Source organism: Scyliorhinus torazame, chromosome X, assembly GCF_047496885.1.
Source record: "Scyliorhinus torazame isolate Kashiwa2021f chromosome X, sScyTor2.1, whole genome shotgun sequence".
In the NCBI taxonomy this organism is placed as follows: Eukaryota; Metazoa; Chordata; class Chondrichthyes; order Carcharhiniformes; family Scyliorhinidae; genus Scyliorhinus; species Scyliorhinus torazame.
The window spans coordinates 37,969,320-37,988,600 of NC_092738.1; the positions used below are offsets into that span (position 1 = coordinate 37,969,320).

Consider the following 19,281-nt stretch of genomic DNA (forward strand, 5'->3'; position numbering starts at 1 on the left):
CCGCCAAAGATGCGGAGCATTCCGCACCTTTGGGCCGGCGCGATGCTCGTCTGATTGGCGCCGGCTTTGGCGCCAGTCGGCGGACATCCCGCCGTTGGGGGAGAATTTCGCCCGTGGTTTTCAATACCATCACCCACGTTGATAATAGTTAAGGCTCCAACATAGATCGTTGTGAGACATTACCTCCCAATTTTCATAAATTGTGGAATGACGTGGGCAATATTCCAAAAGGAACCGTTCGACTCAAGAGAACATTGGAAGATTATAGTATGTGCAACATTCCCACCTACTTCCTTCAAAATGCCTGGTATGGAAGCAATCTGGCCCTGAGGGGGCTCTATCATTCTTTAGCATTCTTAGTTTCATCGTTACTGTTTTGCTTAATTGTGTTGAGTTCCTGTCCCTGATTGTAAAAGAGCTTTCTTGGGGATTACCAGCATGCTGACTTCTTCCTCTACTGTAAATACTCACACAAAGTAATTACTCAGCATATCCGCCATTTCCTCATTTCCATTGACAATATCACTATTAGCAGTTGTGAAACTGCCTGCATCAGTCCTTAAATACTCTCCCCCCCAAGGCTGGTCTTTCTTCTGCCCTCCCCCATCCTGTTTTCGGCATTCCTTTGGGGTTTCTTTTCAAGCTGCCTTGTTCTCGGCCCCCCGGCCTTTGTATTGACCGTTTTCCAGCCTCCCCCTTCTTTTTTTCTCTGGCCTCCCCTCCCTTCCCTCTGACCCCTGTGGTCCTATTTGCTCTTGTGTGTTCCCCACCCCCCCCCCCCCCCCCCACTGCTCCCCCCACTGCTCCCCCTTCTCTATTGGCCGTTGGCCTCGAACAGGTCCTGGAACAGGCTGATGAACGGCCCCCACGCTTTGTCGAAGCCCTCGTCCGACCCTCGGATGCTGAACTTAATCTTCTCCAGGTGGAGAGATTCCGAGAGGTCAGCGAGCCAGTCTCCAGCTCTGGGTGGTGCTGCCGATCGCCAGCCGAGCAGGATTCTCCGGCGTGCGATTAGGGAAGTGAAAGCAAGGGCGTTGAGTTGGCCCCCTTCCCCGTGTGCAGCTCTGGCTGCTCCGATACCCCGAAGATTGCCACTATTGGGCATGGCTTCACCCTCACCCCCACAACCCTGGACATTGCCTCGGAGAAGGCTGTCCAGAACCCAGCAAGCTTGGGCCAAGCCCAAAACATGTGGGTGTGGTTGGCCGGGCCCCTCTGGCACCACTCACATTTGTCCCCCACCTCCGGGAAGAACCTGCTCATTCGGGTTCTGGTCAGGTGCGCTCTGTGCACCACTTTAAGCTGCATTAGGCTTAGCCTTGCGCAGGGGGAGGTGGAGTTGGCCCTGCTCAGTGCTTCGCTCCAGAGTCCCCACCCTATTTCGTTCCCTAGCTCTTCCTCCCATTTCCAGTGTCTCGTCCAGTGGGGAGCACGTCCTTTCGAAGAGTCTGTTTCGAAGAGTGTGCTAACTTCGATATCCTTTCAGACCGGGACACACACAAGTTTGTTGGTGTGTCCCAGTTGTGGGAAAACTTGGCCTGGGAGCACCCCTCAGCTCCCTCTGAAGCATGTGGTCTTTTCTGGGGGGATGTGGGGTTCTGCCTCAAAGGAAGCCCTGCAGAAACTGACCGTGAATACCCAGGGCCCAACATACCAAGGTTCCTGTTGATATCATGGGCACTCTTGGCACATTTCCACCCAACCTACCATGTTGGTGAGCTGGAAGGGCTGCAAAGCAATTAGGAGCCGTAAGCATCCACATTTCTGATGGAAAGCAATGCGCACTCACCACTTGTTCGTTGGTCTTATTATAAAAAGCTTCTGCAAACACAGAGACCACAAAGACGTTGATGAGGAAGGACAGCAACAAAGCCAGGCAGGCTTCGATGAAGAAATACCGATTTGCCTCCTTCACTTCTTTCTTATTGGCTCGATTTACATCCCTGGACTGAGGAAGAGAAGACGTCCGCATTAGTCAATCCCTCAATTTCAATACCTCCCCCCATCTTGCCACCGATGCCCCCCCCCCCCCCCCCCCGCCCCCCAACACCCCTCACTCCACATTGTGTCACAGGCTCAATCAACAACCTCATACAGCGCCTCATCAAGTGAACGACCTTGAAGTGCAATGCCGCCCGTTTGGTCAGCACCAGTATGGCCAATGGGTGCACAGCAAGATCCCACAAAAAGCAAGGGAGAATGAATCGCAACTTCATCTGGCTTTGTTTGGGAGGTTTATAAAAAAAAATATTTAGAGTACCCAATTATTTTTTGTCCAATTAAGTGGCGAAGGTGGGTGCAAAATCCCACAAGAGGGCAAACTGAGAATGTTGCCAGCGCGATCTCAGGGCACAATTCTCCCCTCCCCTCCCCCTGCCAGTGACATAACAAGGTTCCCACCCAGGAAGGTCGTGAACCTCATGTAAATACTGTAGCCATTCCATAATTCTGTGATTATTGCTGAAAAGAGAGACATGTTGTCAAAGTTTTTCAACTTGCACTCATCAGCATAAACACAACAATGTCAAATTGAAAACAATCGCGACAGTTTTATTACAGTGGTTGGCAAGCTGACTCTGATTGGCGTAGAGAAAGCCATGAGGAACTATAGGTTCCCCATGCTTCCGAGTAATTAAAAGAAAAGGTGCAAGGCTTGAACATGTTCCTTTTGTTTGCAGAGAGCAGGTCCCTGTGTATGAAACTTGTCACTTCGAGTAAGCATAAATGAGCCATGTTGGAGGAACTTATTCTTTGAACATGTTCCTTTTGTGTGATGCAAATGGGTCCCTGTGTATGAATGCATGTCACTTTGAGGAAGCATAAATGAGCCATGTTGGAGGAACCTGGTCTATGGTTCCGTGGTTCCTCATTCTCATCACGGCCGTGTTTCTCCGCTCCCTTTGGTATTAAAAAAAAAAAATGTTTTTATTGGGTTTTTTGTATTCTTTTAAAATAATGTCTCCTACTGTAGAAACAGACAGAAAACATCGCCATCATTTCTTTACTCCGCATGATAATTTCTCATGTCTCTGTCTCTAAGGGACCCATGTTCATTTCAGCAATTCTCCTCTTCTATGTATACGTACTGAAACTCATTCTACCTGTCTTTGTGTATTTGGCTAGTTTATTCTCATAATCTAATTCCTCCCTCTTCATTAATTCCTTGGTCATCCTTTGCCAGTATTTCACTCCTCCTCAAATTTCGTACTCTTCTTGACAATATTAAAGGTCTCTTATTTTACTATAATATGATCCTTAATCTTTTCAACCATGGATCGGTCATTTCTCCCACTGAATTTTATTTCACGATGTATATTCATTGAGACTCGCAACATATTTCTTTGTAGTACAGAACTTTTTTTTTAGGAAACATTTTATTGAGGCATTTATAATTTTAACATTTTAACATATTAACATTCTAAATAACAGAGCGGTCCGACACAAGCAAAAACCCCACAGTAACACACCCAACATCCTCCCGCCCTAACTCCTAGCTACCCATATATTAGATTCCCTGCCCCTATTCTCCACTTCCATGCCTCCCCTTCCCCCCCACTCCCCCCCGTTCTGCTGACGGTCAGTTTTCCGTGAAGAAGTCGATGAACGGCAGCCACCTCCGAGCGAACCCCGGTATTGAACCTCTTAAGGCAAATGTAACCTTCTCTAGCCTGAGAAACTCTGCCATGTCACTGGCCCACACCTCCGACTTTGGAGACTCTGAGTCCCTCCATCGCAGCAAAATCTGTCTCCGCGCCGTGCCTACCAGCGCCAAGGGTCTCCGCCAGCCGGCGCGAGTTGGCCCATGCGCGGGAGCGCCAGCGTGTGCTGGTTCCATCCCAGCGCATGCGCAGGGGGGTTCATCTCCGCACCGCCCATGGCAGAGGTTCACAGCAGCTGGTGCGGAGGGAAAGAGTGCCCCCGCGGCACAGGCCCACCCGCGGATCGGTGGGCTCTGATCGCGGGCCAGGCCATCGTGGGGGCACCCCCCGGGGCCAGATCCCCCCGCGCCCCCCCGAGGACTCTGCAGGCCGCCCGTAGAGCCAGGTCCAGCCGGTATGGACCTGGTTTGATTTATGCCGGCGGGACCGGCCACAAAAAGGGCAGCCGCTCGGCCCATCGCGGGGCGGAGAATCGCCGGGGGGGGGGGACGCTGCCAATGGCCCCCGACTGGTGAGCGCGATTCCCGCCCCCGCTGAAAAACCGGCGCCGGAGAATCCGGCAGCTGGCGTCGGGGCGGGATTCACGGCATCCCCCACCAATTCTCCGGCCCGGTGGGGGCTCAGAGAATCTCGCCTTTCATCTCATTCATCGGGCTTGCAATGTAGCTCACTTCTCCTGGCTAGAAGTGAGATATATTCATATGCAGGAATCTGCCCCCCGTTGGCATAAGGAATATGTCCAGACATTGCGCCTTTTTGAATAAACAGACAATAGCTCCCTGGTTGATTTCCTAATGTCTCGACCAATCTGCGCCACCTTGCCAACCAATCAGCCTTTTCTAAGCAGTATAAATTGTTGTCCCCTTTGAAATTTGTTATTCTTGTGTCTGTTCTGATGAGTGCAAGATGAAAAGCTTAAACAGCATGTTCTTTTTTCAGCAAATCAAATAGTTCTTGAAATGTTTGTCGTTGCTCACCTCCCAGCATAACGTTTAATTTCATTTCCTTCGCCAACCCGCCCCTCATACCTATGCAATTGGCTTTATTTAAGTTCAATATGTTAGTTTCAGACTCAAGTACGTTACTCTCAACTCAAGGTGATATTTTACAGATTATGATCACTCTTTCCCAGAGGATCCCTTACTATGAGAGTACGAATTGGTCATTGCACAGAATTCTACTTCATGCTCTTCTGGGCCAAGATTTTTCCCTCACTACTGCCCCACGTCAATCCCATAATTTTTGTCTTTTCAAAGCATCAAGTATCCTGGAATATGTCATTCTCAAACTTGTTCACAATGTAAGCACGTGTCTGTAATGGCTAGCGATTTTCCCAGATTCAAATATTGCTCCTTGTTCACTTGCTGCAGTTGGAACACTCACCCTGACCAAGGCGGAGTACAGATAGATATTGTGGGGCATGATTACCGCTCCGACAGTGCCAACTGCCTGCTGTAGCTGCCTGCTTCCACAGCCCTCACAAGTGGGCACAAACATTCCCTTCAGCAGCTGTAGCTGGTTTGGTTTTACAGTCACATACTGTGGGGCAGAGGAACAGGGTCTGTTAATTGAGTAAGGATATGGCAAACCTGATACACAAATCTGCAAAGCGTGTGGGCAAATCTAACTGGATAACCACTGAAAGAAATCGTTCTCAGCTTGTGGGCATCACTGGCTAGGATAACATTTATTGCCCATCCCTAATTGCCGCTTGAGAAGGTGGGGGTGAGCTGCCGTCTTGAACCGCTGCAGTCCCTGTGGTGTAGGTGCACCCACCGTGCTATTAGGGAAGGAGTTTCAGAATGTTGCCCCAGTGACAGTGAAGGAACGGCCGATATATTTCCCAGTCAGGGTGGTGAGTGACTTGGAGGGGAACCTCCAGGTGGTGGGGTTCCCAGGTATCTGCTGCTCTTGTCCTTCTAGATGGGAGAGGTAAAACATTTACATATCCATTATAGTATTCAGAGACAGACATTTAACAAGGAGTGAATTGTGTTCACTGTGACTTGGTGATTCAGACTGGATTATCCAGTTACATAACTCTATTTTTACTCAGCCTAAGATGATGGAGGTCCCAAAGCAATTTAATGGAATGTTTGATGAAATTCCTGTCTTATCTTGGTTTTAAATCATTCATATTTCAATTGGAGCTTCAAGATTATGTTCCTCCAACAACACTGGCATAGCAAGTGTTAATGTGGGACTGGAAACAGTACTGCCCATAGTGTGGTGTAAAGAGACACATGACTTTTGGCAAGGGTCAGTCGAGGACTGGACAGAGACCTGTGTAGAAGCAAGCATGGAGTTAGCTCAAAGCACGGGCTAGACCCTGCATATAGTTATGCATTGTTGTTGATGTTCAGCTATACAAGACTCAGAACCTCTTCATGTGATGTACTGAACATATAACATGGTGGCAGAGAATGGAAAAACTCAGAACCTCATAGTTGTGACTTATCAACAAACATTGAATGTTCAACAATATAAAATTCAGAGCCTCTTTGTGAGGCCTACTGAACATACAACATACAACAAAAATCATGTCATTGGATTCACTGCAAACATCTTAACCTAAAGCATGGAACTGGGCAGATGTGCTCGTGTGTGACAGACGCTGTCTCCAGGGCCTTGTCTATTATACTTGCAAACTTGGCAAAATACTGCACAGGGACTTCTGGTGGCGTTATGTAGGGGGAAGACGTGTATGAGGTGGCTCCCAATGGAGTACTGCACTGTCTGCCCTTTTCTCTTAGTTTCAGGGGGTGTTTTCTTTTGAAAACCCCCATAATTAATGGGATATGGATCCTACATTGGTGAAATGCCCAGAAAAGTCAGGGGAAAGAATGTGGTTCGTCCACGGAATCGGAGGCTCTCAGCGTTCGCCAGCAGATAAATTGGCGGAGGCGGGCTCTGCCCACTACACCAACGGGTGAGGTGTTTCCGGGTACCTTGGTGAAGGAAATTGCTAAACACTGGCAGATTGTGTCGGAGGACCTCCGGAAATCGATGGAGGGGCCTTGGGTCCATCTGAGCAGGTCTGGAGAAGACCAATGAAACCGTGAAAGCCCACAGAGCTACAATAAAAGACATGGAAGAGACCCTTTTGAGACGCAGTGATCAGACTGCCTCACTGGAAGCAGAAATGTCTCTGGTGGCAGAAGCAAATTAATCGTTGAAGGCCAAGGTAAATGATTTAGAGAATCGGTCCAGGAGGCAAAGATTTCAAATGATGAGGCTGCCAGATGGGATGGAACGCCCAACGCCCACGGAGTACTTTGTAGCGATATTTGGCAAGATGGTGGGGGATGGTAGATTCATGTCCTGTCCTGTATTGGACCGAGTCCACCATACACTCTGGCAGAGGCCCCGTCCTGAGGATCCACCGCGTGCGGTAAGAGTGAAGTTCCATAGCTTCAAAGAGATAGAGCGGGTACTGAGATGGGTGAGGTAGCATCGTGACTTCAAATAGGAAGGCCAAGCCGTCAGGTTTTACCAAGACGTGTGAGCGGAGCTGGCGAAGAAGAGGGCTGTGTTCAACAAAGCCAAGGCCGCCCTGTACAAAAGTGGAGTCCGGTTTGGTGTGGTGTACCCGGCTAAGAGTGACTTTCCAGGCAAAAGACTATTTATTTGATGAGCGGGAGAGGCGGACTCCTTTGTTAAGAAACACGGGCTGGGCGCAGTGTGATTGAGTTTTTTAGGTAATGGGAACAGGCATGTTGAATTGTTGGGGCTCCATGTTTATTTTTGCATTTTCCTGTTCTTTTGGGGTTGAATTTTTATAGTTTGGGCTTAGGTTTGGGGTTCAGTTTCATGTGGGGATCTATTCTGATTGTTCTGAAAATATATACCTCCCTGTTGGAGTGCACTGATTTATGGAGTTTTAATATTTTGTCGTCTGTAACCATTTTTCTTCATTCTAGTTGGGAGCCTCCCTGCTAACAAAAAGTGTTGATAACGGGAATGGTGATGAAGGATTGACTGCAGCTCATTATAATAGCTTTTTAGATAATGAACTTTGAGTTCTTGTTTTGTTTCGGTTTATTAAAAGTAGATTTTAATTGTTTGAATTTGCCTTGCTTCTATTTGTGCACGGACCTGGGTGTGGTAGTATGTGAGGGTGAGGACAAGGGGGGGGTAGTGTTTTGACGGTGCCTGCAGATTTTTCTTTGTTTATTCTTGTGATTTGGTTTGGTGGCCATCTTGGGTGGGCCTGGTGGCTGTACCTGTCATGCATCTGTGGGGTAATCTCTCTTGGAGGAAGTAGCTGATCCTGGATTTGGCCACAAGTTTATCTCCTGGATTTGACTACTGTACAGGGCCCCTACTGCTAGTGTTTGTACGAATGCCCTGAACTCTGGTTCCTTCCTGTTGAATAGGGGCTTCAGACAGGGATGCCCACTGTCTCTGCTCGTTTGTTTTGGCAATAGGTCCGCTCACTATAGCGCTGAGGCCCTCTATTAAATGTAGTGGGGTAAATCAGGGAGGGTAAAGTGACTAAAGCGAGGATGAGTGAATGTTTCTCTGGGATGGAGGACAAGTGTGAGCGTTGTTCTCAGGGACCGGCTAACCACACTCGTATGTTCTGCTCTTGTCCCACATTGGTAAGCTTCTGGGCCTCCTTCTTCAACACCATGCCCGAGATATTCGATGTTGATTTGGATCCATGTCCGCTGGTGGCCATATTTGGGGATCAGACTTGTCGGTGCTTCAGTCGGGGGAGAAGGCGGATATCCTCACCTTCGCCTCGTTGATAGCCCAGAGCTGGGTCTGCTTGGGTGGAAATCTCCTACTCTGCCCAGTTCCTCGACTTGATTGGGTGACCTCATGTTTTTTATACATTTGGAGAAGGTTAAGTCCACCATTAGAGGGTCGGTAGAAGGTTTCTACCAAAGATGGCAGCCATTCATTTCCTTCTTTAAGGAACCTGTCACCGTCAGCTCTGAGGGGGTTTAGTTTAGATTTTTGGGGTCAAGTTAATACGTACTTTTGCTTGTAAGTCTCGTTCTTTTATTGTGTAACTTGTGTTGTATAATTTTATTTATTATGGAAAATTTTTAATTGACATATTTTAACAATACTGCACCAGTGCCACATTAATCAAACAGATACAATCCAAAAAGGTTCAGAAATATCATGAAAAGAATCGAAAAAATGACGGAAATCAATGTCTGATCGAAGTAACAGTGACCTAAGAATACCGCAGTTTAAAACATCACACAGGGGCTGGTTTAGCACAGGGCTAAATCGCTGGCTTTGAAAGCAGACCAAGGCAGGCCAGCAGCACGGTTCAATTCCCGTACCAGCCTCCCCGAACAGGTGCCGGAATGTGGCGACTAGGGGCTTTTCACAGTAACTTCATTTGAAGCCTACTTGTGACAATAAGCGATTTTCATTTCATTTCATTTCAAATTTATCCACTTGTACCTCATATCCAAAAGTGATGGCCATCACTGCAATAAAGAATGCAAACAAAGCTTCCAGCTTTCTTAGACCTGAAGAGAAAGGGAGTTGGTGTTACATGTGGTCAGGACAATATACCTTACACCGTCAATCAAATCATGATCGACACAAGGTTAATGGTTAATGGGGGAAATGTCGGTTATGGCCAATTTTCAGCTACGTAGCTGACATAGGTTGCACGCATCCCAAACGTGAAGCCGAAGGCTCTCTTTCTCTCCCTCTGTCTCTGTACGTTTCTCTCACTCGTACTTTGGTTGCGAAGACACCTTTCCCCCTCTAATACACTGTATTTCACTGTATACTGAAGTTGATATTAACTCTCTCACCGATATAGGGCGGCACAGTGGTTAGCACTGCTGTCTCACGCGCTGAGGTCCCAGGCTCACTCCCGGCTCTGGGTCACTGTCCGTGTGGAGTTTGCACATTCTCCCCGTGTCTGCGTGGGTCTCACCCCCACAACCCAAAGATGTGCCGGGTAGGTGGATTGGCCACGCTAAATTGCCCCTTAATTGGAAAAAAAATAATTGGGTATTTTAAATTTAAGAATTTTTTTTTAAAAAAAAGGACTCGACACCTCTGGAACATATTGCTATTTTCAAAGTGAGGGAAGGGAGGGTGTGGAAATTCACTTGTCTCTAATCCAGGGCTTGCTAAGCTCCTTGTTGAGCTTGTCAATGGGCTGGGGAGGGCCAAAAGGGGATTTTCAAATCCCAGATCGTGCACAGCTATTGGGAGCTGTGTGGTGAGCTATTCAGTGATGGTTCTGTTGAAGTAAAATTGTTGGGGGAAAGGGTTATTCAGACAGAGTGAGGCCATTGACATTTTGGCCATTTTTCTGCAGCGTGAGGCTGCTATGACCCGCTGATCACCTGACTGCCTAATTCTGCAAAGGTCAGTCATGGTCTTTGGGGGTTGCACTCTAGAATCAGTTCCTGCCTCCTGGCAGTCCCTGGCACATTTGGGCAAAGAGATCGTCACTGACCCAAACGGGGCATCCACATCTTAAAATAGTGTCATGCTCACAATGAAGACCCGGGGTCAAGGCCCGGTTATGATATGACCACTGGGTTGCTGACCCCGGATGAAAATTAAGTTCCAGGGTTGCTCTCGCGTCTGAGATCGAATTGTCTTTAGGGATGCTAGAAATCTGGCCTATATGTTTCAATTAGATCGCCTCTCATTTTCCTAAACTCCAATGGATATAAGCCCAGCCTGTCCGACCTTTCAAAGAACAAAGAACAAAGAAATGTACAGCACAGAAACAGGCCCTTCGGCCCTCCAAGCCCGTGCCGATCATGCTGCCCGACTAAACTACAATCTTCTACACTTCCTGGGTCCGTATCCTTCTATTCCCATCCTATTCATGTATTTGTCAAGATGCCCCTTAAATGTCCCTATCGTCCCTGCTTCCACTACCTCCTCCGGTAGCGAGTTCCAGGCACCCACTACCCTCTGCGTAAAAAACTTGCCTCGTACATCTACTCTAAACCTTGCCCCTCTCACCTTAAACCTATGCCCCCTAGTAATTGACCCCTCTACCCTGGGGAAAAGCCTCTGACTATCCACTCTGTCTATGCCCCTCATAATTTTATATACCTCTATCAGGTCTCCCCTCAACCTCCTTCGTTCCAGTGAGAACAAACCGAGTTTATTCAATCGCTCCCCATAGCTAATGCCCTCCATACCAGGCAACATTCTGGTAAATCTCTTCTTCACCCTCTCTAAAGCCTCCACATCCTTCTGGTAGTGTGGCGACCAGAATTGAACACTATACTTCAAGTGTGGCCTAACTAAGGTTCTATACAGCTGCAACATGACTTGCCAATTCTTATACTCAATGCCCCGGCCAATGAAGGCAAGCATGCCGTATGCCTTCTTGACTACCTTCTCCACCTGTGTTGCCCCTTTCAATGACCTGTGGACCTGTACTCCTAGATCTCTTTGACTTTCAATACTCTTGAGGGTTCTACCATTCACTGTATATTCCCTACCTGCATTAGACCTTCCAAAATGCATTACCTCACATTTGTCCGGATTAAACTCCATCTGCCATCTCTCCGCCCAAGTCTCCAGACAATCTAAATCCTGCTGTATCCTCCGACAGTCCTCATCGCTATCCGCAATTCCACCAACCTTTGTGTCGTCTGCAAACTTACTAATCAGACCAGTTACATTTTCCTCCTTATATATACTACAAAGAGCAAAGGTCCCAGCACTGATTCCTGTGGAACACCACTGGTCACAGCCCTCCAATAAGAAAAGCATCCCTCCATTGCTACTCTCTGCCTTCTATGGCCTAGCCAGTTCTGTATCCACCTTGCCAGCTCACCCCTGATCCCGTGTGACTTCACCTTTTGTACTAGTCTACCCTGAGGGACCTTGTCAAAGGCCTTACTGAAGTCCATATAGACAACATCTACTGCCCTACCTGCATCAATCATCTTAGTGACCTCCTCGAAAAACTCTATCAAGTTAGTGAGACACGACCTCCCCTTCACAAAACCGTGCTGCCTCTCACTAATACGTCCATTTGCTTCCAAATGGGAGTAGATCCTGTCTCGAAGAATTCTCTCCAGTAATTTCCCTACCACTGAAGTAAGGCTCACCGGCCTGTAGTTCCCGGGATTATCCTTGCTACCCTTCTTAAACAGAGGAACAACATTGGCTATTCTCCAGTCCTCCGGGACATCCCCTGAAGACAGCGAGGATCCAAAGATTTCTGTCAAGGCCTCAGCAATTTCCTCTCCAGCCTCCTTCAGTATTCTGGGGTAGATCCCATCAGGCCCTATCTACCTTAATATTTTTTAAGACACCTAATACCTCGTCTTTTTGGATCACAATGTGACCCAGGCTATCTACACCCCCTTCTCCAGACTCAACATCTACCAATTCCTTCTCTTTGGTGAATACTGATGCAAAGTATTCATTTAGTACCTCACCCATTTCCTCTGGCTCCACACATAGATTCCCTTGCCTATCCTTCAGTGGGCCAACCCTTTCCCTGGCTACCCTCTTGCTTTTTATGTACGTGTAAAAAGCCTTGGGATTTTCCTTAACCCTATTTGCCAATGACTTTTCGTGACCCCTTCTAGCCCTCCTGACTCCTTGCTTAAGTTCCTTCCTACTTTCCTTATATTCCACGCAGGCTTCGTCTGTTCCCAGCCTTTTAGCCCTGACAAATGCCTCCTTTTTCTTTTTGACGAGGCCTACAATATCACTCGTCATCCAAGGTTCCCGAAAATTGCCATATTTATCTTTTTTCCTCACAGGAACATGCCGGTTCCTCATAGAATAACCCCTCTTCCCAGGTTTCAGTCAAGTGAACCTTCTCTGAACTGCTTCTAAAACAAGTATATTCCTCGATAAGGAGACCAAGACTGTACACAGTACTCCAGATGTGATCACACTAACACCCTGTAGCAAAGCATCCCTACTTTTATATTCTATTCCCCTCGCAACAAACACCAACATTCCATTTGCCTTCCTGATCACTGGCTGCATCTGGATACTAACTTTTCCTGATTCAAGTACTCGGACAGGACTACTAATCCAGAGACCCAGGGTAATTCTCTTGGGACCTGGGTTACCTGGTCATGGGTTCAAATCCCACCATGGCAGATGGTGAAATGTGAAATAATTTTTAAAAAAAAATCTGGAATTAAGAGTGTGATGATGATCATGAAACCATTGTCAGATTGTCATAAAAACCCATTAATGTCCTTTAGAGAGGGAAATCTGCCGTCCTTACCCGGTCTGGCCTACATGTGACTCCAGACCCACAGCAATGCCCCTCTGAAATGGTCTGACAATTAAGGATGGGCAACAATGCCAACCAAGCCAGTGACACTCATGTCCCTTGAACGATAAAAGAAAAGAAAAACGTCTGCTGCCAATCTGGGGTAAGGTAAGGACGGTAGATGACAGTTGTCATGGTCACTGTTAGTTAGTTGTCATGGTCACCGTTACTGACTCCAGCTTTTCAATTCCAGATGTTTTATTAAATTCAAATTCCACCAGGTGCCGTGGTGGGATTTGAACCCATGTCCTCAGAGAATTAGCCTGGGCCTCGGAATTACTAGTCCAGTGACCTTACCACGAGCCACCATCTCCCTGGCTCAAGTGAGGATGACCATATAGTTGAGTTGCTGGTTGGTCAGAGGAGTTATACCCCAGCAAAACCAAGACTTGACACCTTTGTAACAAAGGGGGGGAATGGGATGCATCGAGATAATCAAAAACTGATTAATTCAAAATAATTTGGTGGAAAAATTGTCGGGGACAGTTTCAGCTTACACGGAGAATTATTGGTTGGCAAAGGTTTTCAGGTTCTGCCAAACTTACCATACTTATCCAAGAAGAGGAAGAAAAACGTGTCTACGATAGTTATTAATACTCCGCCCCACAGGGGAATCCTAAACAATGAAGGAAAAATGGTTAGAGAAACATTTCAACCCTCTTCGGTTGCATACTGCACCACTGGGTGCTCATCTCTACTCTTGAAGTTGCAAGACCATCTGGGAAAAGCTACTTCCCAAGGTAGCAGTCATCTGAGCATGGTTAGCCCAGTGATTGTTCAAATCTGATGATATGTATAAATAGCTCTAGCCACTGCACTATCGAACCACATGCCTTTAGAATTTACAAGGAGACCATTTGGCTCATTGTTCTATGCTGGCTCTTTCTCGGATCAAAGACGATTTCATCCGCATCGCCAAATAATTCTCCTCAAGAAAAATACAATTGTCCCTTGCGTTCTTGATGGTGAAACATTCACACAGGCAGAAAGACTTGCATTTACATAACGCTGTTCATTATCTCAAATTGGCGGCAAGTGTTTACAGCCAATGAAGTACTATAGAAATGTAAACTAGAAAATGTTGCACCAATCTTCTGTGCAAAGGAATTTCTGCAAACTCCATTTCCATTGACGCCTCCTCACTTACACTCCAACCAGAGCAAATATTCACTTGATCAAAATCCTTCACTACTTGAAGGAAACGTGCGTGAATCGTTTGCAGGATTTTCACTGGTCCACTGCCTGTAACTGGGTCTGGATTCTCCTCTGAATTACTGACCCATTTTTGTAAACTTTCCCCTCCAGGGGCAGCACGGTAGCGTTGTGGATAGCACAATCGCTTCACAGCTCCAGGGTCCCAGGTTCGATTCCGGCTTGGGTCACTGTCTGTGTGGAGTCTGCACATCCTCCCCGTGTGTGCGTGGGTTTCCTCCGGGTGCTCCGGTTTCCTCCCACAGTCCAAAAGATGTGCAGATTAGGTGGATTGGACATGATAAATTGCCCTTAGTGTCCAAAATTGCCCTTAGTATTGGGTGGGGTACTGGGTTATGGGGATAGGGTGGAGGTGTTGACCTTGGGTAGGGTGCTCTTTCCAAGAGCCGGTGCGGACTCGATGGGCCGAATGGCCTCCTTCTGCACTGTAAATTCTATGATGAGATGTGTTAATGGGAAGAGAATTTCGCTCAGAATCTCAGTTCCCTCTTTAGATCTATGGGGCGTCATTCTCCGACCCCCCGCCGGGTCGGAGAATCGCCGGGGGCTGGCGTGAATCCCGCCCCCGCCGGTTGCCAAAGTCTCCGGCACCGGAGATTCGATGGGCCGAAGTCCCGCCGATAAATTGCCTGTCCCGCCGGCGTGGATTAAACCACCTTTTGAACGGCGGGACAAGGCGGCGTGGGCGGGCTCCGGGGTCCTGGGGGGGGGGGGGCGCGGGGCGATCTGACCCCGGGGGGTGCCCCCACGGTGGCCTGGCCCGCGATCGGGGCCCACCGATCCGCGGACGGGCCTGTGCCGTGGGGGCACTCTTTCCCTTCACTGCACATGCGTGGGAAGAGACTCCCTCCACTGCACATGCGTGGGAAACGGTCAGCGGCCGCTGACGCTCCCGCGCATGCGCCGCCCGGGGATGTCATTTCCGCGCCAGCTGGCGGGGCAACAAAGGCCGTTTCCGCCAGCTGGCGGGGCGGAAATTCCTCCGCCGCCGGCCTAGCCCCTCAATGTTGGGGCTCGGCCCCCAAAGATGCATTCCGCACCTTTGGGGCGGCGCGATGCCCGTCTGATTGGCGCCGTTTTGGGCGCCAGTCGGCGGACATCGCGCCGTTTCGGGAGAATTTCGCCCACTGATCTTGTGGAAGGGTTGATTACTGAGGGTAACTGGGGAGGGTCTATAATTGGGAGAATCTCTATGGGGAGGGTCTAATAATGGGAGAACCTCTATGGGGAGGGTCTATAATTGGGTGAATCTCTATGGGGGAGGGTCTATTACTGGGAGAACCTCTATGGGGAGGGTCTATTGCTGGGAGAATCTCTATGGGGAGGGTCTATTGCTGGGAGAATCTCTATGGGGGAGGGTCTATTACTGGGAGAATCTCTATGGGGAGGGTCTAATACTGGGAGAATCTCTATGGGGAGGGTCTAATACTGGGAGAATCTTTATGGGGACGGTCTATTACTGGGAGAATCTCTATGGGGAGGGTCTAATACTGGGAGAATCTTTATGGGAGGGGGTCTAATACTGGGAGAATCTCCATGATTGATTGATTTGATGGATTGATATGTATTGTCACATGTACCGAAGTACAGTGAAAAGTATTTTTCTGCGGCCGAGGGAACGTACACAGTACGTACATAGTAGACACAAGAATAATCAACAGAGAACATTGACAAATGGTACGTTGACAAATAGTATTAAGTTGATCTTTTCTCTACACCTTGCGATAACTGTAACATTATATTCTGCAGTCTCTCCTTCCTTCCCTATGTACGGTCTGCATTGTTTGTACAGCATGCAAGAAACAATACTTTTCACTGTATACTGATACATGTGACAATAATAAATCAAATCAAAATATCATTGTTGTGTTGTAATTCACCGCCTGACCACTAGGAGTCTCATTAGTATATCAGTGAATGTTGGAGTCAGCTGACCTCAGACTGACTTAGGGAGCTGAGAGAGAGATTACTTGTGCATGATCATACTATTATTCGTCTGTTGTTTAGTATATATTTGACCCACAGTTAATAAATCGTTTATAGTTTTAGCTACAAGTGTTCTTGTATAAATCAGGCTATCCGACAAGAACATTACAGTCTATGTCAATTTGGTCTTGAATGTAGAGGATATGGTTAAGAGGTTTACAGATGATACAATAATTAGCCGTGTGGTTGGCAATGAGGAAGAAAGCTGCAGACTGCAGGAAGATAGCAAAGGACTGGTCAGGTGGGTGGAACAGGAGCAAATAGAGTTCAATCCGGTGAAATGTGAGGTCATGTATTTGGGCAATGTTAACAAGGAACTGGGAATCCACAATAAATGGTAGGATAGGGAGAAGTGTCGAGGAACAGAGGGATCTTGGAGTGCAAGTCCACAGATCCCTGGGTAGGATACTGGCCAATGTCTCCACACACAGGTTATTCGTGATTCTGGACAGGTGGAAAAGGTGGTTCTGGAAGCAGACCGGAAACTTGCCTTTATCAGCCGGGACATTGACTAGAAGAACTGGAAGGTGAGGCTGGAACTGTATAAATACCAGCTGGAGTACTGTGGACAGTTCTGGTCACTGCACTATAGGAATGATGTGGTTACCATGGAGACGTTGCAGAGGAGATTTACCAGGATGTTGCCTGGTCTGGAGAATGTGAATTGTCAGGAAAGATTGGAGAGCCTGAGGCTCTTTGTTTTGGAACCGAGGGAGCTGAGGGGGGACCTCAGTGACGTGTATAAAATAATGAGGGGCCTGGATAGAGTGGGCAGGAAGGAGTTATTCACATTGGCTGAGGGGCCCGTAACTGAGGGGACGTAGATTGAGGGTGAGAGGGAGGAAGTGTAGAGGGAATTTGAATGGATTTCTTCCAGTCGGAAAGAGGTGGGGATCCGGAACCTGAAAGGGTAATAGAGGCAGAAACCCTCATTACATTTAAACAATACTTGGATACGGACGTGTACCGTAACCGACAAGGCTACGGACCAAGAACTGGGAAGTAGGATTATGCTGGATGGCTACGAGTGGGCCGGTGTGGACAAATGGGCTGAATGGCCTCCTTCTGTGCTAAAAGTTTCTATGCATTAAACCGGGTAAGTTTAAAGGTCCCAGCCACTTTGAGAATCCAGAAAAAAGGTAAGTGTGTTTGGTAAGTCGGCATGGATTGGGGGTGGGTAGGATGGGAAGAATGAACTGGGGGCGGGGAGGGGTCGAGGATGGAGGGGAGGGGGTAGGGTGGGTCGGGGGTGAAGGCGTAAGACCGGGGGGGGGAAGGGGTAGTATGGGAGTGGAGGGGGTAGAATGGGTTGGGCGGTCAGTTGTGGGGTGGACTCATGGAGTAGTTGGGGCATGGGGTAAATGGGGGGGTCAGGTGGGTAGTTGGGGGGCTTAAGAGGTAGTCAGGGGGGGCTGTACTATAGTTGCATAGGAGTTAGAAGTAGTTTTAATCCTTCTAAATTTTCCTGCTTAATTATTCTGCTGAGTGAATTGGAATCATCCGAGTCTCCAATTTAAATGTCAGATGGTTGCCGGTGCCCATCGGTAGTTTGAATTTCCTGGGCAATTTCCGTGCAGTCCTTGTATGCAGATCTCTCGGGAACATCCTGGGTACAATCCTCTGGAGACCACAAGTTCTGGGACTATTAATTATGATTGTATGGATTTACAGTAAAGGAACAGGTTGACTCCTGGTGGGAATCCACTGCCAATGTTTACTGGGCCTTTGTGAAGTTCAGGGTGAGCGTATGTATCGGGAATGGTGAAATCAGACAACCAGAACGTGATAATCAGGAATAAAATACTTTCCCAGGGAATGCAAAGCGATTGTACTTTACCTGCCAGCAGACAGCAGGTTAATAGCTATAGCCGATCCGATCACTTCCTGCATGTCTGAGCCAATGATTGCCAGTTCCACCATCAGCCACAGAGCAATCCGCGGGCCCTGAAACATCATCAACGTACAAAGTCATGAGCTAACTGGGAAATGAACGCTGTCATTTGGTCTGATTTATAACCGGAGGAAATCACAGTAATGTCATTCTCATATATCGAAGGGTAACTAAGGGCGAGGAAGGCCACCCAGCCCATCTCAATATATCCATTCAAAAGGTTCCGGACATCCTTTTGTAACATCTGATTATTTCTTAAATGATTGCAAGATTGTTTTTGACGATTCTACTCTATCGATGTGCTGATCTTCGTCCCGGGGTGGCACTTGGTCCCGGGGTGGCACTTGGTCCCGGGGTGGCACTTGGTCCCGGGGTGGCACTTGGTCCCGCGGTGGCGGGTGCTTGTTCGAATCAGGTCACTGCCCCCGGAAGCAGTGTGGAGGTAGCCAGGGGGCTACCGAGTGCCTAGGTAGACTGTTTGAAAGGTCGGCCTCAGTACACTGGGACTTCGCCCTGTTGTAATAAAAGCAGAAATCTATCAATCTCTGTTTGGAAATGACCCAATGATCAAGGCATGTATTGCCTTGATATACATCCAAATCCAATCGGGAATTCAGGAGAAACATCTTCACCCAGAGAGTGGGGAGAATGTGGATCTCACTCCCACAGGGAGTGGTGGAAGTGGATAGTGTGGATGGAGAGAAGGGGAAACTAGACAAGGATATGAGGGGGACGGGAATAGAGGGGTGCGATGGGAGATTTCGATGAGGAAAGATGGGAGGAGGCTCGAGTGGAGCATAAACACCCGCATGGACTAGATGGGCTGAATGGCCTGTTTCTATGTTTCTATGGCCCCCACCAGCAGCGGGAGTCTCTGTTCCCGCAGCCGGCCAATGGGGTTTTCCATTGTGGGCACCCCCACGCGGTTCTCAAGTCTGTGGGTGCACTGCCGGCGGAACGGAGGATTCAGCCGACGGAGAATTCCGCTGTGGGGCTTTCACAGTGGGATCGAATTGAAGTTTTGAATATTGTGATAGGTTTTGAAAGGGTTCAAAGTGAAAGTGTGTCGAATGGGTGGGGGGCCGACGACAAGAGGGCCCAGACTGAGGATTTGGACAATGAAGCAAGAGGTCAGAGATATTTTTACATAAGAAGATACTGGAGCGGAGACTGAAAGACTATTTAGAAGAGGAATCACATAACAAAGATTTGAAATGGAGAATATAAAAGGAATGAAGGGAAAGGGGTTAGAGGAGACAGCAAGTTGAAAATCGAGC

At 48.0% G+C, this 19,281-nt stretch overlaps 1 protein-coding gene across 1 annotated transcript in view; it reads right to left on the reverse strand.

Annotated features, from left to right (window-relative positions):
• LOC140405541 (natural resistance-associated macrophage protein 2-like) overlaps positions 1-19,281 on the reverse strand; it is a 240,484-nt gene that overhangs the window by 89,079 nt on the left and 132,124 nt on the right. Inside the window, exons 7-11 of the mRNA XM_072494106.1 lie at positions 17,951-18,057; positions 13,461-13,531; positions 9,084-9,151; positions 5,043-5,198; positions 1,790-1,948 (exon numbers count right to left, since the gene is read on the reverse strand). Of these exons, the coding sequence (XP_072350207.1) occupies positions 1,790-1,948; positions 5,043-5,198; positions 9,084-9,151; positions 13,461-13,531; positions 17,951-18,057 (561 nt within the window). The remainder of the gene's footprint in view (positions 1-1,789; positions 1,949-5,042; positions 5,199-9,083; positions 9,152-13,460; positions 13,532-17,950; positions 18,058-19,281) is intronic.